General features: G+C 42.9%; 1 protein-coding gene across 1 annotated transcript in view; it reads right to left on the reverse strand.

Moving 5' to 3' along the window:
* The window catches only part of ADCY8 (adenylate cyclase 8), a 98,893-nt gene extending 72,904 nt beyond the window's left edge, over positions 1-25,989 (reverse strand). The window contains exons 1-5 of the mRNA XM_087962202.1: positions 25,979-25,989; positions 22,053-22,183; positions 17,479-17,590; positions 11,622-11,749; positions 4,932-5,090 (exon numbers count right to left, since the gene is read on the reverse strand). Of these exons, the coding sequence (XP_087818328.1) occupies positions 4,932-5,090; positions 11,622-11,749; positions 17,479-17,590; positions 22,053-22,138 (485 nt within the window). The 5' untranslated portion in view covers positions 22,139-22,183; positions 25,979-25,989. The remainder of the gene's footprint in view (positions 1-4,931; positions 5,091-11,621; positions 11,750-17,478; positions 17,591-22,052; positions 22,184-25,978) is intronic.
* Positions 25,990-26,241: the final 252 nt, after the last annotated feature.

The following is a 26,241-nucleotide window of genomic DNA, read 5'->3' on the forward strand; positions in this document are numbered from 1 at the left end:
TGCAGTACAGTACAGTATAGTTAGTATTCAGCAGGTTCTGACCAGTCCTGTTGAAGCGGTAGCGGACATTTTGAGTAAATACCAACTCTGATTGCAAATACCAACTCTGACTGGCCCCGCCCCCATCTATTCTCTGCCTCCCAATTCACAGCTGATCGGCTGGGTCTTCTTTTGTTGCCCTGCATAGGAGAACGGAGCTGGAAAGCAGGTTAGTGGGGTGGGGAGGGAATGGGATTTTGCACTAACCTTCCCCTGGAGTGGGGAGGGAATGGAGATTTTGCAGCATCCTTCTCCTGCTATGCCCACCAAGTCCCACCCACCAAGCCATGCCCACATAACTGGTAGTAAATTTTTTTGAATCCTACCACTGTTACAATGGTGTAAGAAAACTTTTGAAGTTTCTTCCTTTTTAACAGCAAAAATGCCTCACATGCCAATATGAAACATTCTGCAGTTTGTTTGTTTTTCTTTCTTTCAGCACTTCCTGGGCTGATCAAAGAACCACTTCATTTTATTTCCTCTTTAAATTTTACTTTATTCCAAAAAAAAAAAAAAAAAATTCATAAAGACAAAACAAAACAAAACATTTTAAAAGTGGCGCATGTCCTGGATAGAGAAGAGGTATTCATTGTGGTCGTTTGTGGTAGGTAGACTTTCTGCAAATCAAATACGATCCCAGACTGTGAACAGAGGATTTTAAAGTTGTGAAGAGTCCTTTCTAGGATTGGGACCGGTGGTGGTTATGTTACCGGTTCAGACTGGTTCGGCCGAACAGGTATTAAAAAAATCCCTCTGAGGGGAAGAAAAAATGTCTCACGGAGGAGAAAGGAGAGAAAAACGCAGGATTGGTCCTCCCACATGCCACTGCGCTTTTCTTTTCTTTATCCTCTCAGCTGATTGGCTCTGCAGGTCTCGCCTGGTGTGAGGAAAACTGAACGCATGTGTTAGGCAAGCCACGCCCACCAAGCCACGCCCACCAAATCAATGGTAAAACAATTTGAATCCCACCACTGATTGGGACCATTTTCTACCACACTGTAGGGTGATCCAAACATGGCTTTTGGAAAATAGATTAAAAACTGGCATTAGGAGATATCGTGACATGGGACCTACCTACTTGGTGTTGATCTTCTAATATTGTTAATTTATTTGTTTTAAATTACCCTTCCTTTATTATTTTTTATAAATAACTGAAGGCTTTCATGCTTAAGGCAGAACTACAACCCACTTTCTCCTGTTGTCTACCCTGGTGCCTTAACCACTAGATTAAACTGGATTTTATTTTTATTAGTGGTTTTTATTGATTTTATTATGATCCTATGTAGATAAGAACCACTTTTGCATTGTTACCGGCAGTAACGCTGAAACGGGGCTGGAGGGCTATGTAATTTTGAGCATATGGCAGTTTTCTGCCTGGGCTGTAAGTATTGTTATTAAGCTATCAGCATCTTTTGCAGCGAGACATTCTTGTTCCGATGACTGCAACATTTCTGATACGCAGAGATCAGTGACATGCAGTTGAGTCTGGCCAGCAGGGAGATAAAGGGCTTTGTCCAGAATTATGAATTATGCCAGAAAGAAAAATGGATATATCCCTGAACAGAAGATCAAGCACTCAAATGTCTTGACGCTAGTAACTTCAGAGCATTATTATAAAATTGTGTATTTACTCCTGCAGCATAGCCAGATGAATTTTATATCAGAGTCGTGTTTTTGGTTCTGTGAGTATGGGATTTTAAAGAGAATTTTGCAAACTCTGCACTATAGATTGCATAGCGGTCTTCTCCAGAGTGACATATGAAAACATGGGAAGAACAATTGCAGGAGTTGTCTATTCTAGTGAAAAGAGTAGAGGTGACGCAAGAGCTGTGTTCCAATATTTGAGGGCCTGCCACAAAGAAGAGGGGGTCAACTTATTTTCCAAAACACCAAAAGGAAAGACAAGAAACAACGGACAGAAACTAACCAAGGAGAGAAGCAAGCTAGAACTTAAGACATTTTCTGACAGTGAATCAACCAGTGGAACAGCTTGCCTTCAAAAGTTGTGGGTGTTCCATCATTAAATGCTTTTAAGAAGAGTCTGGAAAGCCATTTGTGTGAAATGATATAGGGTCTTATGCTTGAGGATATGGTTGGCTAGAAGACCTCCAAGATCCAACTTTGATGTTCTATGAAAACGTTCTATGACAGTCACTGACTTCCCTGATTAGAAAAGATGTTTAATAAATCCATGGTCCTCTGTGATATGTGTGTGTGTGTGTGTGTGTGTGTGTGTGTGTGTGTATGTGTGTATGTGTGTATGTATTTAAGTAACTGGTCCACATTTATGGCCATTCTTAGTGTCACATGATTATAATTCTTAGTCACATGATTATAATTTACAATATTTTGGCTGGAAACTGGGTTATGCCAAACATGCCAGGCAGGGGTGGGATGCAAATATTTTTACTACTGGTTCTGTAGGCATGGCTAGGTGGGAGTGGCTAGGTGGGCATCACCATGTGACTGAGTGGGCGTGACTTATTTTTGCAACACCCCCCCCTCTGTGCTCCAGGTTTGTTTTTTTTTGCCTCCTGGGCCTCAGGGAAGCCTCCTGGGCAAAGCAGTAAAACAGTGAGGGGGATTCCAGAACAGCTGATCATCAGAACAGCTGATCATCAGGAGAGAAAAAAAGAAATACCAGTTTGGCCGAACCCATAGCTGTTTTTTACTACCGGTTTGGCCAAATCGTAGCATTTTTTTACTACTGCTTTGCCCGAACTAGGTTGAACCAGTAGAATACTGATGCTGGGGTAGAGTCTAGGCAACTGAATGGAGCTGAGCATTTATTGGCCGTTTGCCCTTCCTGTTACCAATACGGGGTTATATTTAGCAGATATATTCTCATTGTGCCCAGAGAGATAAATATCTGCCTCTACCTAGGATCGAGCTCACAGCCTCCTGACTGTGAAGCAAGAGCTCCACAACTAGGCCACTGCACCACTCCATGGGTTTATTTAATGATCGAGGCGTTCACTTAACACCACAAAAACAGGTTGTAAAATCAGAACCATCACAGCTTACAACCATAATGGAAAAGTTCCGTTAGAGTCATAAGTCAAGAGCTATCTGTAAAGTTTAAGAAGGGAAGCTATGTAGAGGCTAGATCTCAGGAACTTCAAGCCACGTACATAAGATCAGAGGTGGTATTCAGCAGGTTCTGACCAGTTCTGGAGAACCGGTAGTGGAAATTTTGAGTAGTTCAGAGAACTGGCAAATGCCACCTCTGACTGGCCCCGCCCCCATCTATTCTCTGCCTCCCATTGAGTCCCAGCTGATCGGCTGGGTCTTCTTTGGTTGCCCTGCAAAGGGGAACAGAGCTGGAAAGCAGGTTAGTGGGGTGGGAATGGTGATGTTGGAGTATCCTTTCCCTGCCATGCCCGCCTAGCCACACCTGCCAAGCTATGCCACGCCCACCAAGCCACGCCCACAGAACTGGTAGTAAAATTTTTTGAATCCCACCACTGCATAAGATGCCCATGTTCCTGCAACTAGAAGTTGCATGGGCTGAATGACACATCAAGACTTTCCTCCAAGTCACCCAGTGAGTTTCCAGGCCTGAGAGTTGGATTTTCACAGAATGAGTCCAACACTTTCACCACTAGGCCATCCCTGTAGATCAGGGGTCCTCAACCACCGGGCCGCGGACCAGTCCCGGTCCGTGGAGCACTCTGTACCGGGCCGCAAATAAAAAAAAAAAAAAAATGGCGGCTTTTTTGCCTTCGGTGAATGCTGCTGGGATCGGGGGATCAAGGACACAAATGAGAGAAGGGGAGGGAGGAAGCAACCGAAGCCTGTCCTGCTCTCTGGCTCAGCAGCTTCGGGTTCCTCCCGCCTCATTCTCTCTCAGTTGCTCTCTCCCTGCTCCACCAGCCCAGGAAGAAACTGCTTCAAAGGAGCCGGGGGTGTGGCTTTTCCTGTCTCCGCAGCGCCTCCGAAGCGCCCGTTTACCCCCACCCCGCCCACGCGCGTGGTTCAATCCACAGTGCTCCATTCTGCCTGCCTGCCTGTTTGGTTGTTTGGGAGCAGCTTCGGCTGAGAATAATAACTATTCGCCCTTTTTATCAGCCAAGCTGCTCCGAAACGAAGAAGGCAGGCAGGCAGGCAGAACGGAGCACTGTGGATTGAATCAGCGTGCGCGCGGGCGGGTGGGGGTGGGGGGTGAACGGGCGCTCGGAGGAGCTGCGGCGACAGGAAAGCCACCACCCCCCGGGCTTTGAAGCAGTTTCTTCCTGGGCTGGTGGAGCAGCGAGAGAGCAACTGAGAGAGGAACGAGGCAGACACCTGAGGGAGGGAGGGAGACACCTGAGGGATGGGGCTGAGGGAGGCAGGGCCGAGGGCTCCCTGAACTTGGGAGTTTGCTGGCAGACGTTATTACCCGACTAGGTAACAACATCAGATGTTACCTAGTCAGGTAATGAAACGTCTGCAAGCAAAACCACCAAACTCGGATTCTTCTCTCTCCACCCCCTCCCCCGGTCCTTGAAAAAGTGTTTGTGCTTGAAACTGGTCCCTGGTACAAAAAAGGTTGGGGACCACTGCTGTAGATCAAGGTTCTCCATCCTTTAAGACTTGTGGACTTCAACTCCCACAAGTCCTCAGCCATTCCTCAATCCTGGGATTTGAAGTCCACAATTCTTAAAGTTGCTAAGTTCAGGGACTTCTGCTGTAGACCACTGTTGGAATAAAGCTTGATTGAGAAAACCCTTCCTTATCAGAATGATGAGCAAATCCAAGAAAACAATGCTTATAACCAAGAGATCTAAGAGAGGCAGGAGTTTTTATTCCACATAGACAGGGCCTGGGAAGAGCCCAAATTTCAGTATTCCTGTTGTAAAAGTAGGACTCAAAATCTAGAACATGATGGTGTCATTGGAGCAGATTCCACTTACCCAGGTATTCCACCTGACTCAAGTTTGTTTGCAATGTCTACATCCCACGACCAAACATCAAATTGCCATTTCCGCAGACCCAGGACTCCACACAGCACGGATCCAGAGTGTATGCCAATCCTCATGTCCACATCATGCTTTGTTCTTGACCGAACGTACCTAAAAACGAAAAGATTCAATTCAATTAGATGAGATCTATCTACCTATCCAGTCATCCATCTAGGGCTAGATGGATGGGTGGATGGATGGATGGATAGACGGATGGATAGACAGACATCAGACAGAGAAGAGAGAGAATTCGATCTAAAATTACAGAACCATCATGATATATATATATAAGATGGACAACTATCTAAGGAATGGACAATATTTTTCAACCAAGAGTTACATTTAGTGTTCGGGCTACCTGCTGAAGTTGTCTTCCAAGAAGACAGATGGTGGTTGCATCTGTCAACCCTCAAAACAGCAAGCCTCCGGCGGACCGTCTTGGGGTTGCCATTCGGGGGGGAAGGCCTACATATGAAAAACCTCCCACAGTATGGGAGGTGGACAAAGAAGAAGCAGCTGGCCGACAATCAGCTGGAGAACAGGCTGGCAGCAGAAGAAAGAACTAGGCCCAACAGAAAGATTCCAGGCCTCTCAGGTCTCTCTAGAAGTACAACAGCCATGTGGGTGGGGCAGGCGCATGCAGGGGTCGGGGTTAAGTAGTAGGCAGGAAAGCAGCAACGGTTTTTGCTGCCTTTGTTTTGGTTGCTTTGTGCCAATGTTTCCAGGCCTGTCAGAATTAAAAGCATTTAATCAAACCTTTTATTTCTATTTCTTGGTTTTGGAGAATCAGAACAGTGACAGGCAACAGATAACAGAGAATCAGAGTTGGAAGGGACCTTGTAGGTAATCTACTCTAACCCCCTGCAAAAGCGGGAGACCCTACACCATTTCAGACAGATGGCAGTCCAATCTCTTCTTGAAAGGCTCAAGTGATGGGGCTCCCACAACTTCTGAGGGAAATTTCTGTTCCATTGGTTGATTGTTCTCACTGTCATAAAGTTTCTCCTTATTTCCCAGTTGAATCTCTCTTTGATCAGTTTTCAAGCATTATTCCTTGTCTGGTCTTTAGGTGCTTTAGAAAATAGCTTGACCCCCTCCTCCTCTCTGTTGCAGCCCCTCAAATATTGGAACACTGTTATCATGTCTCCCCTGGTCCTTCTCTTCACTAGACTAGCCATGCCCACTTCCTGTAACCATTCAACAATTCTGCTCTGCTCTGCTCTGCTCTGCTCTATTCTATTCTATTCTATTCTATTCTATTCTATTCTATTCTATTCTATTCTATTCTATTCTCCAAAGCACCAAAAGGCAGGACAAAAAGCAACGGATGGAAACTCCATCAAGGAGAGAAGCAACCTAGAACTAAGGAGAAATTTCCTGACCGTGAAAACAATGAATCAGTGGAACAACTTGCCTGCAGAGGTTGTGAATGCTCCAACACGGGACATTTTTAAGGAAAGCTTGGACAACCATTTGTCTGAAATGGTACAGAGTGTCCTACCCAAGCAGGGAGTTGGACTAGAAGACCTCCAAGGTCCCTTCCAACTCTGCTATTCTAATTCTAACTTACTCGTTATAACACAGAACATAGAATAATAGGCTGGGAAGGAACCTTGCAGGTCTTATCTAACCTAACCAAATGTTCACGGCAATAGACCCTACCCCATTCTGAACAAATGGCTTCTCCAGTCTTCTCTTGAAAAACTCCAGTGATAGAGCACCTACAACAGTGGTGGCTAACCTTTTTTTGCTGAAAATTGCATGCACGCTCATGTTTTCGCATGCCAGCACCCAGAAGGCAATGCACATGGCCCCCCAAGCCCCCTGTGCACGCGCATGTGATCCCCCTGTGTGCCATGAGTCTCTGTGCATGGGAGCAAGACCCCCCATGCACCATGCATCTCTGCACATGCCCACAAGAGCACCCCGTGTGCCCCACGACTCCACGCATGCATGCGTGTCTCTCGCACAACCCTGCCCCCGCGCATGTGCACCAGATACCCAACAGCTGTCAGGTGGGTTGTGTGTGTGCATGCACAGTGGGGCTCTTTCAGGCGACCTCTTGGGTGCAGGCAGAAGTGGGTCTGCGTGCTACTTCTGGCACGCATGCCATAGGATTGCCATCACAGACCTACAACTTCTTAAGGCAAGTCCTTCCACTGATCAATTGTTCTCACTTTCAGGACATTTATCCTTAACTCTAAATTGAATTGCTTTGATAAGCATTCATCTTTTACTTCTTGTCCCGACACTCTGATCTTGGTAAATATAGACACGTCACAGCACTGGAATATGCTATACCAAGGCATTGAGAGTCTGTGTCATGCCCCTGGTGGAGACTGACTCTGAGGAAGAGGAGGAACAGCCAACAGGTAGTGGGAGTGTGGCTCCAGAGGTGGTGGAGGAAGCTGGGGAAGGGCAGAGGCCGGCTGAGCAGTCAGAGGAGGATCCAGGCCCATCCCCTATCCATCCTAGGTCACGCAGGGAGGAGAGGATCAGGGAAAAGTGAGGTCTACTCAGGAGGAGATTACCATAATCCTCCTCGTGGCTTGCAGCTGGGAGCTATGTATATAAGTGTGTAACTGCTAGTCAGAATTGCTGGAGTCAAATTTAGTGTTTCCTTTGAAAGAGGTTTATCTTTGTTAGCGGTCTTCCCATGGACTCTCCTCTTTATCTTCCTGGAATGTATGATTAATTATCTTGGCTTGCTTCAGAACTCTTGTCAAAGCGGTTTGTTTTTGGTTTCCTTTTGCCTCATTATTTAGTTTTGTGACTTTAAACTGTGCCTAATAAAACAGTGAAGTTAAGTTGAAGGCATTACCCGACTTTAATGTATGTTTTGGGTTATTTTGAGAGACTACGGGTCATCACAGTCTATGATGTATTTCTTGACTTTTCCTTTAGTGCTGATCCTAAAAAACAGAAGCTATCCATCACTTTGATGCCTCCATTGCCAGTTCTAAACTGATTATATGAAACACTTTTATGTTCCCCAAAACATTTCTAAATATGTGAAAATAAATACGCTGAAACTTTCAGAAAGTTGAATCAGATATGAATAGAGGTATTAAGATCCCATTATGCCTATGGGGTTAATGTTATTAACATAAATATTGTCCTTCATTTGATCGATGTCTTTAGAAGTGTTTTAATGTTAAAACTTAATGCAATTTTTCTCCACATTACTAGGTTATTTAGGAAATTTATTTGGGATAGTAGGCCCTTGAGATGCTCATTAGTTAAATTGAGATTATCCTTGGAGGAGGCTGGTTTTAATATATCTAATTTGTCAGAAAAAACCCAATGGCTCCCTAGGATACACCATCTACCGGAAAAAAACACACACCAACCACTACCTAAATGCACAATCCCATCACCACCCTGCACAGATCAAGTCCGTAGCCAAGACCATCTCCAGAACTAAACGCCTAGCTGACAAAGACCACCTGAGAACAGAACTACACACCTTCACTAACGTATTAATTTCCAACAGATTCCAAAGAAACACAATTACCAACCTAATCCGAAGAGAGATACCCCCCAAAAACCAAGACACAGAACAAGACAACAGTATCGCGCTCCTCCCCTACATCAAAGGCACCATAGACAAAATCAGCAGAATTCTCCACAAACACAATATCAGGACATCCTTCGGCACTGACCAAAAATAGCCAACATCCTAAGAAACCCCAAAGACAAGATCCAACTAGAAAACCAAGGAGTTTATGAAATACCATGCAACAATTGCCCAGCCACATACATTGGACAAACCAACAGGAGAATAAATGCACGCATCGCAGAACACAAAAACGCAGTCAGAAGAGAAGAAAATACTTCCTCCCTCTTCCAGTACCTTAAAGCCACAGGACATGAAATTAATTTCGAAGGAACCAAATTAATATCCAACACTGAACACTCCAGTAAGAGAATAATCAGGGAAGCCATTCAAATAGAGAAACACCCCCATAACATGAATAAATGGGATGATACCTCCCACCTACCAGACATCTGGAAGCTAGCCCTCACCAACAAATGAGTCCCAGCCACGAAAACCAACACCAGACCCAAAACAACATGGGACACCACCACCAATGCCCCTCATCAGACCCAGGCCCAAACCCATCCTATAAACGAAGGACAACCACCGTCCAGAAACCAGACCACGGCTGCTTCGCCAGCTGTTGCATCCCCGACCCCAAAAGCAAACAAGCTGACACATGCCAAGAACACAGACCCAGAATCCAAACTCGAAGCCAGACCAAAACCAAGAATGCTACATCACAGCCATCTGTTCAGGATATCACATCAGAAAACTCAGGAAATTACACCACAAGAACTCAAGAAGTTGCAACATAGCAAATGACCCAGGAAGTCACAGCACAAGACCAAGGATACCACAGCAATAAAACTCACAAGGTCATCACAAAACCCGTTACCCAAGCCATTACAACACAGGAGGCTAATGGAAAAGAGATCAAAACACAAACGACCCAGGAGATTACAATGCAGGACCAAGGATACCACAACAAAAGAACTCGCAAGGCCATCACACAACCCATTACCCAAGCCATTAAAACATGGGAGGCTAATGGAAAAAAGATCACTACAAAACAAACGACCCAGGAGATTACAGCACAAGATCCAGGATATCTCCACAACAAAACTCACAAGGCCATCACACAGCCCATTATACCAACATCAACTCCATCAACCAATCAAGAGGCAGCAACGCAGCCAACCAGCCCAGCACACCAGACCCCCCACCAGTATTTATAGAGTGACGGCAGCTCCGATCACACACTGCTTGCACTGGCACGAAGCCGAAAGCACCAACCTGAGGATGGCGAGTGGGACCTAGCTGAAACGTCGCCAAGATACTCTTAATCTTACACGGGAAAAGACCCGAACACACCTAGACCTACACACACACACAACACACACACACACACACACACATATAAAGCTGAATACCATACATACACACACACACACACACACACACACACACACACACACACACATAGACGAACACAATACAGAAGCCTGATGATGGCAGATGAGATTCTGCCGAAACGTTGCTACAACTTTAAAAGCACAACTACAATGACGTGGGAAAATACCTGAACAAAGCTGAATACCATACATACATACATACATACATACATACATACATACATACATACATACATAAAATTGGGCTTATTTTATCAGCCATAAATACATAGAATGACAATTTATGGAACATTATTTTTATAGACCATATTAGAAAGCTATTTTTTATTCCCTTTTGTAGTCATGGCAAGTTCTTAGAACAATGTAAAGCAGAAATCGTGCTTTTATTTTGAGGAGTGAAGGGTGTCTTCTTTCTTTCTTTCTTTCTTTCTTTCTTTCTTTCTTTCTTTCTTTCTTTCTTTCTTTCTTTCTTTCCTTCTTTCTTTCTTTCTTTCTTTCTTTCCTCCTTCCTCCTCCTTCCTTCCTCCTCCTCCTCCTCCTTCCTTTCCTCCTCCTCCTCCTCCTCCTCCTCCAGGAGCTTGCATATCTTTGTTGATGGTCTCTTGCCATCTCTGTTTTGGATACCCGCAAGGTCACTGGCCATTGACTTCCTGTTGGTAGGCAGTCTTGGCCAAGATGGAAGATGCTCAGTGGTGGGATTCAAATTATTTTACTACTGGTTCTGTGGGCATGGCTTGGTGGGTGTAGGGTGGCTTGGTGGGCGTGGCAGGGGAAGGATACTGCAAAATCTCCATTCCCTCCCCACCCCACTAACCTGCTTTCCAGCTCCATTCTCCTGTGCAGGGCAACCAAAGATGACCCAGCTGATCAGCTGGGACTCAGGAAGCAGAGAATAGATGGGGTGGGCCAGTCATAGGTGGTATTTGCTGGTTCTCTGAACGACTCAAAATTTCCGTTACCAGTTTTCCAGAACTGATCAGAACTTGCTGAATACCACCTCTGAAGGTGCTGCTTTCTGGACATTCCTACCAAGGGGAGTTGGCCTTCTCTCATCTTCTCTATAATTGGTGCCACACCAAAATGTGGTCAAGAAGGGAGATGCCCGATATCCAACAAAGCCTTCGTTAGGCATCCAGAAATTATCCATGGTAACCAGTCACTCTGAGACAATATAATCTCCAACTGATTTATTAGGAACAGCTCTGGTATTTCTATGGCATTTCCAAAAGTGAAAGTCATTTTCACAAGTTACACAAAATCCACCTTCTCTCCTCCCACTTCTACACTTCATTAATCATGAGAACCAATTAACTGCAGCTGGAATTTCTTAATGAGACATACAGAATAACCTTGAACTTTCCAACTCCTCCACCACCACCACCCACCCTTTTCATTTTTTGGCAGCTGAATCTCAGAGCTGAGAGCCTTCGCATTTCCATGGCATGGGGAGAGCTTTCGGTCCCTATTGTTGCTGCCCAACATTCAGGACCATGCAGTGCAACAGGGCAGATACTCCATTGTGGAATTCAGTACACAATCCTAATCCATGTTTCTGCTTAAATGTTATTTTTTCTTTTAAGTGGGTAAGACAAAGTTCCTACAAAATATTCTCTTGTCCCATGTTAAGAGCTGTAAAAATACAGATGGTAGCACAGTGTGAGGGCAGCAATAAAACCAAACACAAGTTACCTGATGGTTTTGATCATGCTGAGTCCCATCTCAACGCAACAGTGAGCATGATCCTGCCGTGGCTCAGGAAGCCCAGATACACAGTAGTAGCAATCTCCCAGGATCTTAATTCTAAGGCAGTGATGTTCCTGTAGATTAAAATAAAAAGAAAGAAAAAAGAATAGCAGCTCTGAAATTCTTTATACAAAAAAAATATGGAAAGGATGAACATTGGGAGAAAAGGATGAATGCATGCCTTTCTGTATCCAGAAAGAAAAGGTCTTGCTAATTTCCACAAAGAACAGCATCTTAATGACTTTCAAGATCTGACACCCTTCCTAGGTTAACCATATCACAACTCAAAAGGAAAATTTCCCCATGTTTAGATTATAATGAGAGGAATCTAGTGGTTGGACAATGATGAAGATAGCAATCTGAATGCAGATTAGAGTTGTCAGATTACAAGGTATTGGTGATGTCCTTGAGCAATGAAGAGCTGCTGTTGTTATCCCACTTTGTTTTATTTATTTATTTATTTGGATCTGCCTTTACTGGGGAGACAGAGACAGAGACAGAGAGAGGGGGGGAGGGAGAGAGGGAGAGGGGAGAGAGAGAGAGAGAGAGAGAGGGGGGTCCAAAGTCACGCAGCAGGCTTTCATGCCTAAAGCAGAACTGAGAACTCACTGAAATTGGCCTAAAGTCACCCAGCTAGCTTTCTGCCTAAGGTAGGACTAGTACTCAGTCTCCTGAGGATTGGCTCAAAGTCATCCAATCAGTTTTCATGCCTAAAGTGGGACTAGAATTCATGGTCTCCAGTCTTTTAACCAGGCCTGTTAACTACTAGACAAAAACTGGCTCTTCAGTTCTTATTTGGAACAAAGTTTTAGCCAAACTGGCTCTGACTGATTTATCTAGAGGTGATAATGAAAATGATCAATGATGATGTAAATTTAGTCAAAGTCATCTAGGAGTTGCCCCATTTAAATTACACTGCATTCAGTCTACTGTAAACAACAGTTTCTTGGCAGTCTAGAAACAAAGGACAAAAAATAATGCTTTTTAAAAAATGATACTGTAAGAATTTTTAAAAATTTTGGCTGAGGCCTAAGATGTTGTAGTAGTAGTACTTTATGTTATCTCTCCTAACCCTGTTAATTCCAAAATGTGATGCGTGTTTCATAATCTAGAAAGACTGGGAATATTACATTGGACAGAATCCAACTTCTATTCTGATCTAATAGAAGAGAAGAAAGTAAAGGAAAAGGAGTCCCGGAGGATTTTACTCTGCTGGTCATTGCAGTGCTCATCTCCATGTGAAGGCCATTGAGCCAGCTCTGTCCGAAGACATTTCCTTGGTCATATGGCCAGCATAACAGCATGGAGCACTGTTAACTTCCCACTGAAGTGGTACCTATTTATCTACTCCCATTTGCATGCTTTCGAACTACTAGGTTAGCAGGAGCTGCAGCAAGGGATGGAAGCTCACTCCATCATGTGGCATTCAGATTTTGAACCTGGGCTGCTGGCTTTCCAGCAGACAAGCCCAGACAAGCCTTAACTGCTGAACCACTGTGCCACCTGAGCATAAGGACAACTGTTCTATCCTCCTTATCCTCTATTAGACCATAATAAACATTGGATTGGCCTGTGCAATGTAATGGATATCTTCCAGAGAAAAATGATGCAAATAAGTATGTCTATGAGCCTGCTCTAGAATAGGTTACAATCCCTGGAAAGCTGACTGCCTAGCAGCACAAGATGACAGATTTCCATCTGTGCTCTGATGCATCTCCAGATGGTCTCAGCACTATATGTAGTAATGGCAGCTTGAAAAAAAAAAAAAGGCCATAAGAATTCCATCATGATCATAAAAAGGGGGATGAATTTTTTTTAAAATATCTGCTTCTATCAGAATATGGCTCAAAATATTAGAAAATATTTTCTCTTGTTTACTTGATGGACCTCCAGTGTTCATGTTTCTTGGTTTTATCATTCCTGAAGGAATGTGACTTGTATGCAAACCAGATACAATCTGTGACACATGTATTTTGATCTAGAACATGGCTTAAACCATAAAGTACTAAAATACTATCAAAGCATAATAGGAACAAATTCAGAGTAGGAAACTCAAAGATGAGCTAATGCTGTGTAAAATAACAGAAGTGCAGAAAACTAGAAGAGACATCAGATATATAAAACACTCCCTTTCAACTACCATGTAATCCCTTAATATGGGGTAGAGTTGGGGTGCCTGGCTAGAGCTGAGAGTTTACTAGCCGGATGCACTTCTTGACACCTATGTAGAGTTCCCAGCAGATATTTTTCTTTCCCACTACCTAGGATTGAACTCTCAACCTTCTGAGTGGGAGGCAAGTGTCTTCACCACTAGGCCACCACGCTGTCCACAAGGGCTACCAGGTATAAATGGTAAATCACATTACCAGATATAAATCCATTGCTTGAAATAAAACACTACAAGTAATCCTCAACACAACTGTTCATTTAATGACTTTTCGAAGTTATAATGGCTTTGGAAAAAGGACATCTCCTGACCTTGAAGTTATAACCATCCTACCACCCTTGTTGTTCTCCCCTAGTGGAGACTGACTCAGTGGGAGAGGAGGAACAGCTGACACGGAGTGGAAGTGTGGCTCTGGAGGTTGTGGAGGAGGGTGGGGAAGGGCAGAGGCCGACTGAGCAGTCAGAGGAGGACCAAAGAGTGTTTTATTTTGGTTTGAGGTTATCTTGGTTGGTGTCCTTCCAACAGACTATGCCTTGTTATCTCCTTGAATTTGGTAAATACTTCTTCTGTTCCGTTGTGGAAATTTCATCATTGTAGTTTGTTTGGTTTTTATTTTCACCTCTATCTGCTCATTAAATGCAGACTGTATTGCTTTCTTTTGAAGACTATTTCTGAGTATGTTTTATCTCCAGCTGAGAATTATTGAACAGTGGGGCCAAGTTGGAGGCATTAAAAGACATTTATGTACGTTTTGGATTTTATTATGTTTGTGTTATACTCTGGGTCATCACACATCACATGATCACAATCTGGGCACTTGGCAACCTGCTCACATTTATGTTGGTTGAAGTGTCTTGTGGTCGTGTGTGGCAATTTGCAATATTCTGGGCCAGTTTCTGACAACCTCAGTCAGTTGGGGAAACTTGCATTATGATGATGTGATTTGCTTAATGACCACAGTAAAAAAGTCTATAAAATCAGATCTGGCCATGTGATGTAAAGAAAAGAAGGATGACATGATAGCAATGTTCCAATATCTCAGGGATTGTCACAAAGAAGAGGGAGTCAAGCTATTCTCCAAAGCACCTGAAGGCAGGACAAGAAGCAAGGGATGGAAACTAACCAAGGAGAGACCCAACCTAGAACTGAGGAAAATTTTTGTGACAGAACAATTAATCAGTGGAACAACTTGCCTCGATAAGTTGTGAATGCTCCAACACTGGAGGTTTTCAAGAAAAGACTGGACAGTCATTTGTCTCAAGTGGTAAGGGTTTTGTGCCAAAAGGTTGGACTAGAAGACCTCCAAGCCCCCTTCCAGCTCTGTTATTCTGTTATTCTGATGATCCCTTTAACAACTGCATCTCTTAGCAACCCAAATTCTGAGCCCAACTGTGATCATAAGTTGAGGATCACAATAGCAGATGCAAATATCACCACCGCCAATTATCAGCTAAGCCTGCAAACATAGCAGATAGCGCGTTCTTCTTCTTCTTCGGTTAATACAGTTTTCTGCACTTCCAGCTTCCCCTTACGTGAACAGAACACGGAGAGGAAAATCATAAACTCTGATAACCAAAGCTGTGGGCCGCTAACCACAGGACAAGCATGCCAGATTGAACCCACTAAAATTAGTTCACCATAGCAGCTGCATTCCTCGATGACTCAGTGATGTTTTTCGTTCATTGAATATTTACTCATTTAATATGATGGATTAGTAATAGCTCGGTCATGTCATGACTTAATGAATGAAGATGAAACAGGAATCATTGCAGCTTAAGGGGTTCTTGAATATTTAGGCTGATGATTTAGCTTTTGATCCATAGAATTCAAGAGAACATCTCACCTCTGCATGAAAATCTCATCGAGGAGAGTGTCCCCCTTGAAGATGGATGCTTAATGTACATTATTGTTGCGGAGAACAATTCTGAAGGTCAGAAGATTCATGTCAGACTAAAAGAAGGCTTTTTACACAGAGCACAGTATAATTAAATGGCGGAATTCTCCACGAGAAGAGGTGTTGCGTTTTGCGTTAGAGAATTTTAATAGTCACAAAGGAGTATGAGACTAATTTATGAAGAATAGCCTTTTAACAATATCAGTCTTGATAATCATTGATGAGTCAGACTATAACAACTAGATGAGAGGAAGTTGAATTCATGTCCTGTTTTTGAGCTTCAAAATAATGAACAAATTAAAGGACTAGGTAAGTTTTGGCTTAAACTGATTCTTTTTTCAAATTCTTACAACCTATAACAAAATTCCCAGGCATGATTTTAACACAAACTTGATAAACATATGAAAAATACAACATCACCTATCAGGAAATAAGCAAGAAAAGTTGACATCGAATAAAGCCAATGGATTTCTGCAGCATTTGTTTATTCCAAGAAACCAATTAGAACTTTTTTTTTCTTTCTTTTTTTCTCTCTCTCCCCAGGCTAGGAAATAATGGATTGTTCTTCCTATGTCCTATGCCCTATTATCAATTTTGCAGAGTCTTTCAACCAGGACTGATATACCAAATTCTTGGCAGACCCTAAGAGTATGCTATTAATCTCAGTTAGGACACTTGGTTCTGAAGAAAAATGAAGAAAAGAGGATATCATATCTCCAAAGAAACTGGAGAAGAGGACAACTCTTTGTCAATCAAGCAATCAAGTCCTCTAATAGTCCCAGGGCTTAAACATTGTGATTCCCTTTTCTATCCTTTAGTAGTAACAGTCTTCTTACTGATCATTTCTCAGATCTGGAGGTTACTTGTACCATTTGTTGATAACAAACTTAGCTTCTTTGCCAGATTCAACCCTCTTGTTTAGTGTCTACAGCAGTGTTTTTCAACCTTGACAACTTTAAGATGCGTGGACTTCAACTCTCAGAATTCCCCAGCCAGCCATGCTGGCTGGGGAATTCTGGGAGTTAAGTCCATGCGTCTTAAAGGAGCTGGTCTACAGCAGGGGTCTTTAAGACTTGTGGACTTCAACTCCCAGAATTCCTCCTCTAGTCATGTTAGCTCAGGAATTCTGGGAGTTGAAGTCCACAAGTCTTAAACTTGCCAAGTTTCAAGACCCTTGCTCTACAAAATGGTCCTGATTGCAGGAAAGACTTTTCACCAATCAAACTCAGTTTTCCCTTTAAGATTATGCAAATAGACCACAATATTAAAAGCATTTATTTCCCACTAAGGAGTCCAGAGATTTGGGTACGTCAGGAGAAATGGAGAATACAACTTGCTACCTGTCCTGATTTGAATCGGTTTCTCAAGGAACATTATTTAATTTCATGAAACATGAGATGGGAAGGAAACATTTGCTTCAAATGAAGAAAAAAGGCAATTTAGCTAGGCAAATAAATGGAAGGAACGCAGCAAGATTAAAATCAGGAATATTTCAAGACTGTGCAACAACTACGTACAGCCTGCCAAGCACATGTTAGTTTTCCCTGCCTTAGACTGAAACATTGAGATGCACTCAGAAACTAAAAACAACATTTTGCATTTGGCCTCATGAGTCACCAAATGTGCAAGTCTGATTTAAGACCCCAAAAAGTGTCTCTTTGCGTATGCATTTCTCTTTTTCCATCACAGCTTCTCTACCAAAGTTCAGAAAAGAAAAAAAAGGCATCAGCAGCTGGACTCACGTGTGCTAAGCGATCGAATCTGGCAAAAAGTTCATTCAGCATCCGAACCAGCTCTTGAGCCGATAATGTTGTAGAGAGATTGGTGAATCCTTTCACATCGGCAAAAAGAATGCTGAACACAGAAAGGAGATGAACAATCAGATTAGTAAGGATATAGTAGGGCATCTCAAAGAACAATGCTGCATAGAGAAATATTCATTGACCCTGCCATATGGAGTGGAGTGGAGTGGAGTGGAGTGGAGTGGAGTGGAGTGGAGTAGAGTAGAGTAGAGTAGAGTAGAGTAGAGTAGAGTAGAGTAGAGTAGAGTAGAGAGTGGGATGGAATGGAATGGAATGGAATGGAATGGAATGGAATAGAATAGAATAGAATAGAATAGAATAGAATAGAATAGGAATAGGAATAGAATGTAGAATAGAATAGAATAGAATGGAGTAGAATAGAATAGAGTAGAATAGAATAGAGTAGAGTAGAGTAGAGTAGAGTAGAGGAGTGGAGTGGAATGGAATAGAATGGAATAGGAATAGAATAGAATAGAATAGAATAGAATAGAATAGAATAGAATAGAATAGAGGAGTGGAGTGGAGTGGAGTGGAATAGAATAGAATAGAATAGTAGAGGGGGTGGAGTGGAGTAGAGTAGATTAGAGTGGAGTGGAGTGGAGTGGAATGGAATGGAATGGAATGGAATGGAATGGAATAGAATAGAATAGAATAGAATAGAATAGAATAGAATAGAATAGAGGAGTGGAGTGGAGTAGAGTAGAGTAGAGTAGAGTAGAGTAGAGTAGAGTGGAGTGAGGGAGTGGAGTGGAATGGAATGGAATGGAATGGAATGGAATGGGAATGGAATAGAATAGAATAGAATAGAATAGAATAGAATAGAATAGAATAGAGGAGAGTGGAGTGGAGTGGAGTGGAGTAGAGTAGAGTGGAGTGGAGTAGAGTAGAGTAGAGTAGAGTAGAGTAGAGTAGAGTAGGGTGGAGTGGAGTGGAATGGAATGGAGTGGAATGGAATGGAATGGAATGGAATGGAATAGAATAGAATAGAATAGAATAGAATAGAATAGAATAGAATAGAATAGAGGAGTGGAGTGGAGTGGAGTAGAGTAGAGTAGAGTAGAGTAGAGTAGAGTAGGGTAGAGTAGATAGAGTAGAGCTTTATTATCATGTTAAATGTACATTAATTAGCATACATTAAAATGAAATTTCATTGCATTCAGCTCTCAAAGAATAAACCATTGTGCATATATCCAGTGGTGGGCTGCTGGGTGGTTGGTGAGGTTCAGGCAACCCCCTAGCTATGATCTCAGGCTGGGCCCACCCACCCACTTTTGTGCTATGCTTTCCCTAAATAACTAACTTTCCCCCCACCCAGGCTGTCCAGGTGAGTTCTGTGCCGCCCTGCTATACTCACCGGAGATGCCTGAGTCGATTAGCTGCCTGCTTAAAGCTGTGTTTCCGCCCCAAAGCAATGCATGCAAGCGAAGCAACCAGCAAATCCCTTGCCAACAAAAGTGCAGCCCACATCTGCATATACCAAACACACACACACACACACATATATTACATAGAGAAACCTCACAGTCCAGTCTGGATGTATACATGTACATGGTGAGAAAAACGAATCTTGTGAGTTTACCAGATGAATGGCATAAGGAACAAAGCTGTTACAGAATCTAGTAGTCCTGCTAGAAATACTTCGAAACCTCCTCCCAGAGGGGAGCAACAGAAACAGACCGTGAAGTGGGTGTGTGGGGTCTCTAACAATGCTTTGAGCACTAAGCACATAGCACTTATAAGCAGTATCCTGAATAACGGGAAGTGAGCTTCCTATAATCTTCTCCGCTGTCCTCAACACTCTCTGTATGGACCTTCTATCTGAGGCATGTCAGCCACCAAACCAAACCAAAGTTTTATTGACTATATAAGTTTTCTCCAGAATGACCTTTCCCCAACCTGATCCGTTATTGTTCCAATGACAAGACTAGAAATAACATTTGCGGCAGAGGCAAGTTTGAGGGAAACAGAAGAGAGAAAAGGGAACAAATAAGGTGAAGGAACAGAGGAATTTTCTTACAACCATTTGTGGACCATTCAAAGTTACAACAGCACTGAAAACAGTGACTTACAACCATTTTTCACACTTCCTACCATTGCTGGATCCTCAGTGTTATGTGATCAAAATTCAGACACTTGGCAATTGGTATATATTTATGAAGGTTGCAGTGTCCTGGGGTCATGTGATTGCCAACCCATAAAACATTTTGTATACACGTTTTTATAGTTGACAACAGAAAGAATTGGGGGAGTTTCAAAGAGCAGGCAACAGGGTGAAATCGAAGGTACATTCCATTCATATTTTCTTCTAAGACTGATTAGATGGCTGAAGCTTCTGCCATGAAAAAATCTAATTGGAGAGCATGATTGATGACTCTTGGCTATGGATGTTTTTTCATTGGATGATACACCCAGAGGGATGTGGGTGGGGGAGCAGGATAAAGGGTGACAGTGAATTACATATCTCAGAGTTGGCTGCACCCAGATTAGTGCCAGACGTAGAACGTTACCTTCAAATAAATCCTTTTTAGTTTCGGGAGTGTGGCTCAAGGCTCATGATTTAATTGGAATGACTGCTGGAACCCTGACAGTGATCACCTTTTGCAGCCTTCTGACAATCAAAGTCAATGGGGAATCCAGATTCACATAACAACTGAGTTACTTACTTAACAATTGCAGCCATTCACTTAACAACTGTGGCAAGAAATGTTGTAAAATGGGGCAAAACATGCTTAACAGCTGTATTGCTTAGCAACAGAAATTTTGAGCTCAATTGTGGTTGTAAGCGAAGGACGGTCTTGTCAGAGTATATTCATGAACTGGAATAGAGCATGGTAACAAGATCAGCCAATGAATAGGCACAGCAACTAAGTCAGCCAATGAGGATTGTTTGGAAACTGAAACTGGAAGTAGCCTAGGCGTGGCTCTATATTAAGCTCTGCAGCTCTGAAGCTATGTTTAAGCTCTGAGTCTGTCTATTGAAAACGAAACTGCTTCTCTCCTCTGCTGTATGACTTACTTGCTGAAAACTAGAGCTCTGCTCTGAACCTGTAACATGTGTGCTTCTGTTTCAGTTTGCTCCATGTTGGAGAAATCTACAACTGGTATTGTAAAATTTACTTTATATGTTTATAAAGAAGTTAAATGAAGCCTCAGCCATCTGTGTTTACTTATGCTGTATTTACACTGCAATACTCTGAACATACCTGTAGTGGTTAGGCTGGTAACATTTATCTCTACAATCACCCAACATCCACCTAACCCAACAGCCCTTAACCCTAACCAGGGAGAGGGATTAATTTACTAAGCCTATGATAGAATGGCATAGATAACCGGATAATTCTTCTCAAGCTTAATAAACTATGCTGGCCTGAATAGTTATTTTAAGTGAATAGTTTAAAATATTTGATTCCAACTGGCAGGATTGCTAGCTAGCTGCCCGAGCTAAATTGGGTTTCAGGATGCCCTATTGCATTCAGGAGGGTTATTCCTTTCTCATCCATGCTTTGCTATCTCTGCTTTTCTTCCAGTTTCCTGGCAGTTGCCCAGCTAGGGATAAATCAGTCTTCCATATCTTGAATTGTGCACATCTGAGTGATTGCTGCAACTGCCTGGGCATACAGCAGTAACTGGAAAGAGTATAGATGAAGCTTAATCATATTTACAAGGAAGCAAGTCCCATCAATTCTATCCATACATCCTTTGAAGTTAGTATGCTTGGGATGGCAGACTCAGTGGGCTACAATAGAAAACGGAAGCCCTAAAATCAAATCAAATCCTCTCATTTGTACCAGGAAGTGAAACAAGCAAAAGAAGGCTGGGATATTTTGAGAGATTAGGCAGGAACATCTCCATTTTCAGGAAATAAAAAAAAAAAAAAAAAAAAAAAAAAAAAAAAAAAAAAAAAAAAATTATAAATTTTAAAAAAAAAAAAAAAAAAAAAAAAAAAAAAAAAAAAAATATTAAAAAAAAAAAAAAAACATTTTTAAAATTAAATTTTTTATACTCTTATTACAACACACCACACAATAGATAAAAATGTTTTTTTACTTATCCCTTTTAACTTTTTTTTTTTAATATTACACTAAACCAACATCTGTAGACAATCTCGAATACAGTTCATTAGTCTGGAACCCCTCCCCCATATGATATTAGCAATTGAAGAAAGAACAACAACAGACTAAGAAGAAAACCTGAATACTGTCGTCTGACTTAAGCATTATTAAAATCATAAATCTCCATTTTCAAATAGGAAATACTTCAGGAATAGGGCTGTTTGGAATACTCTACCAAGATGTACACTTCCCCAAAAAATTTTTATTAATTTAGCCATTCTAAGAGCAGAAGACCACGGCTTACGTCCCGTCCTATTTATCTTTTGTACCCATTTCATGATTCACAATGTATACACTTAACTTATTATCTTGTAAACAATGGGGGGGGGGTGGCAAAATAAAAAAAAAAAAAAAAAAAAAAAAAAAAGAAGACCACGGTTAATCTGGAAAAAAGAGAAGCACCTGACGTTTTCATAACGGTGAATATAGATCTTATGGAACTGGTGTTGTAAATGTTCATCTTCCACATTGCTCATGTCATTAATCATTTCTAGCACGACAAATCGAGGTAACACAGACAGAACCAGCCGCTCCTGAAACAACAAACAAAAATAGGGAGAGGAGTTAATAGTCTCTGGATTTAATGAACCAATAAAATTGCAACCAACCAAAACCAAACACCACCACCCCGGCTGACTTTCACCCAAAGTCTTAAGCATATCTATTGATTCAGTGGAAAATATTTATATATTTGAATCTTTCATTGGTGAAGATTCAGGTGAGATATCAATTTGATAAATGAAGGAATGAATAAAAATATAAGTGCTTTTGGAATGTATTGAATTGTTTTCTTTTTTCTTTTGCTAAAAACAATTGTGAGTGGAACATTGTTTAAAAGGAGATATGTCAGACATTAGATTTATTTTTTTCTCCAAATCAACTTGCAACAACAACAACAAAAAATGTAAAAACCTTCCGTCATGTCAAAATAGCTCAGGAATCAATCTAGATTCTTCAAACATTTGAGAGAAAGGTATGATCCTGCAAGATCCACTTAAATCTTCTGCTATGGCCTCTCGAAAAATGTTAATGGGGGAAACCTAAGTTATCATATATCAGCATATTTTCTTCCTCATTCCTATTTTTGGAGGTCCACCAGATTTGGTTCTAGCCACTGGAAGTTGAAGCCCTCATATCTTAAAGTTGCTGAGGTTGAAAACCATGATGCTAGACTCTTGAATGGGAGAAGTCCACCATTTTGAAGTTTAATACTTAGTCATAATCACTGCTTGGTCTTCAGCCCAATTATTATTGAACAGGTATGTGGGCTTCAATGTACCAGACTCATCCTAAATTCTAGTTTTAGTGCTGCGTTTCCACAGCCTCTCTTCATAAAAGCTTTCCATAATCCTTTTAGTCTGTTTGAATCCTAATGTAGCACCCAAAACTATAGACTCCATGGATAAATGGGGGTTTGAAAAAACCAATTTCTTGTTATAATTGTAAAACTTATGTTTCTGTTAACGAAGTGTAGAAGGACTGCTTTACTGAAGTTGAATGCTCAATAGGAAAAATGGGGTATTAATGACTACGATTAATGCATATGAGCAGATTTTCATCCTATATCTTTGGTTTTAAAGCTATTTTGTATTGGTACTGCCTTTGTCTTCTAGCTTTAAAAAGAAAACTTAAGCACACACAATTTTGGAGGACAGAACTCACTTCACACATCAAAGACTTTAGATTCAAGATCCATTCTCTCATCCCCAAAACTTCGCCCTGGGGTAGAACAAAATCTTTGCTTTTCTTTCTTTTTTTTCTTTTTTTTTTTTTTTGCTGTTCCTTTGGACCAGTACTTATCATATAACTCATTCCACTGGAGGAGGAGAGAATTTAAACTTCCTGTGTTATATAAATAGTTATGGGTGATCTCGCATTTTAGCTCAAAGCAAGATGACTCACACCTTTCTATCTAGAGGTTTTCAGCTGAATGAATGACTCTGGCCAATGGTAAGCTCATCAAAGAATATTCAAGAAAAAAAAATACCTCTTTTCTCCTTTGGTGCTTATGAGTTTGCTCCTTTTTAAAAGGCCATTTATCACAGCACTAATAACCCTTTTTGTCTTCATTCCAAGTGCATTTAATGTATTGTTTCTGGATTCCTATTAGGCATGGAACTTATTTTAAGGCGAGAAAAGCTAAGCTTCAAGTAAGTGTTTTTCACTGATGCTTTAATTCTAAACCAGATAACAGGCAATCAGAAGGGACCTTGTAGGTCATCTACTCCAACCCCGTTCCCAAGCAGGAGACCCTACACCAGGGGTGGGCAAACTTTTTGGCTCGGGGGCCGCATTGACTTTTAAAATTTGACAGATGGGCCAGGTCAGCACAAGATTTTTTGGGAATCGCCCCCTTCCCCCCTCTTCTCCTCCTTCCCCTCCCCTCGGAGGCCCCCTGAGTCAGGAGTTGCTACCGCCGGCGCGGCTCCGCGCAGCTCAGTCTCGCGTTGCCTCGGGAAGGAAAGGCAAAAAGGAAGAGCCGCGGCGGTGCTTTGCAACGGCAGCAGCGGCACCGGAGGCTCAGGCTCAGCAGCTCCTAGTTTTGCCTTTTCCTTCCCAAGGCAACGCGGGACTGGAGCCGCGTGGAGCTGCGCCGGCGGTAGCAACTCCTGACAGCCCCAGCCGGACACCTGAGCGGAGCCGGGCGGAACTGCCTGTTGCTGCTGCCGGAGCACCGCCGGGTCGCCTCCTCCAAGCAGCCCGCCCGCCGGGCTTCCCCTCCGCCCGCACGGCTCAGGGCCAGCGCGAGCGCCCGCGAATTAAAAGGAAGCCGAAAGTTGCTGGGAAGTTGCTCGGGTTCCGGGGCTTCCAGGCTTAAACTTTGCACAGGCAAAGTTTGCAGGCGGAGCGTCTTCCCGCCGAGGAGCGGGAAGGGTTCCGCCCGGTGGGCGGGCGGGCAGCTTGCTTGGAGGAGCGATCCGGCGGTGCTCGGGTTTCCCCTCCGCCGCGCAGCTCGGGGCCAGGCGCGAGCACCCACGAGGAAAAAGGAAGCCGCAAGTTGCTGGGAAGTTGCTCGGGTGCTGGGAGCAGGCTTTTAAAGTGCCACCCGAGCAGGACTGCCGAGCTGGGAACGGGGCACCAAGGCAGGGCAAGGCTCCACCAGCAGCGGCCTAGCTTTAGGTGGCTCCAAGCACCCCGCTCAAGCAGCCCGCCCTCCCGCTGGGCGGAACCCTTCCCGCTCCTCGGCCGGAAGATGCTCCCGCCTGCAAACTTTGCCTTTGCAAAGTTTAAGCCTGAAGCCCGGAAAAAAAAAAGGGATCGGCAGGGACTCACCTTCGGAGAGGTCGCACTCGAAGGTGATTTCGAACTCCCAGCCGAGGCCTTTGCAAAGTTCTTCTTTTCTTTCCTACCCTGAGAGCGCTCCGCACTGTTTTGCAGCTTTGGGGGCCACGTGGCGCAGGGCAATACGCCACGCCCATCTTTTTTTCAGGGGCAGGCCGGATTGGACAGACCAACGGGCCGGATGTGGCCCGCGGACCGTGGTTGCCCACCCTGCCCTACACCATTTCTGACAAATGACAGTCCAATCTCTTCTTGAAAGTCTCAAGTGATGGCGCTCCCACAACTTCTGAGGGAAATTTCTGTTCCATTGGTTGATTGTTGTCACTGTCAGAAAGTTTCTCCTTATGTCCAGGTTAAATCTCTCCTTGTTCAGTTTCCATCTTTTCTGGCCTATAGGTGCTTTAGAAAATAACTTGACCCCTTCCTCTCTGTGGCAGCCCCTCAAATATTGGAAGACTGCTATCATGTCTCCCCTGGTCCTTCTCTTCACTAGATTAGCCATGCCCAGTTCCTGCAACTGTTCATCGTATGTTTTAGTCTCCAGTTCCCTAATCATCCTGGTTGCTCTTCTCTGTACTTTTTCTAGAGTCTCAACATCTTTTTTATAGTGTGGTGACCAAAACTGGATGCAGAACTCTAGGTGTGGTCTTACTAAGGCTTTATAGAGTGGTATTAGTACCTCATTTGATCTCAATTGTATTCCTCTGTTAATGCGATTTAGGTTTGCATTAGCTTTTTTGGCTGCTGCTGCACACTGCTGGCTCATATTTAGCTGGTTGTCCACTAAGACTCCAAGATCCCTCTCACAGTTACTGCTATTGAGCCTGGTTTCACACAGTCTATATGTGTACTTTTGGTTTTTCTTACCTAAGTGTATGAAAAACCAAACGTACACATATATAAACCTGGGGATTGGATGGAAAGCTCAACATTCATCATTTTCTGCAAGAAGAAAAATAGCGTCAGACGTCTCCAGCTGTTGCAAAGTCCAGGGCAGAATGGAGAGCGCACAGGGGAAGTTCTGCAGATGTTCCCTCTTGCCTTACCTGCCGCTGATTTTCAGGGGGGATGTGATTTGATGTGAATGATTGCTAGATTGTGTATTCATTTGATTTTGACTTGATAATGATGTAGGCATTTCGAGCACCAGGTGGTGGCCCGTCTGTCAAATTTTAAAAGTCAATGAGGCCCCTGAGCCAAAAAAGTTTGCCTTTCACCTCTGGTTTACTGGCTGGGTGCCCTTCCAATGCCTACCTGGAGTTCACAGCAGATATTTTTTCTCTGCGCCCTAATAGCACAAACAAAGATA

The sequence above is a fragment of the Notechis scutatus genome, chromosome 3 (assembly GCF_049901735.1).
Source record: "Notechis scutatus isolate UNSWTSFEM ecotype Mainland chromosome 3, rNotScu1.2, whole genome shotgun sequence".
Lineage (NCBI taxonomy): Eukaryota > Metazoa > Chordata > Lepidosauria > Squamata > Elapidae > Notechis > Notechis scutatus.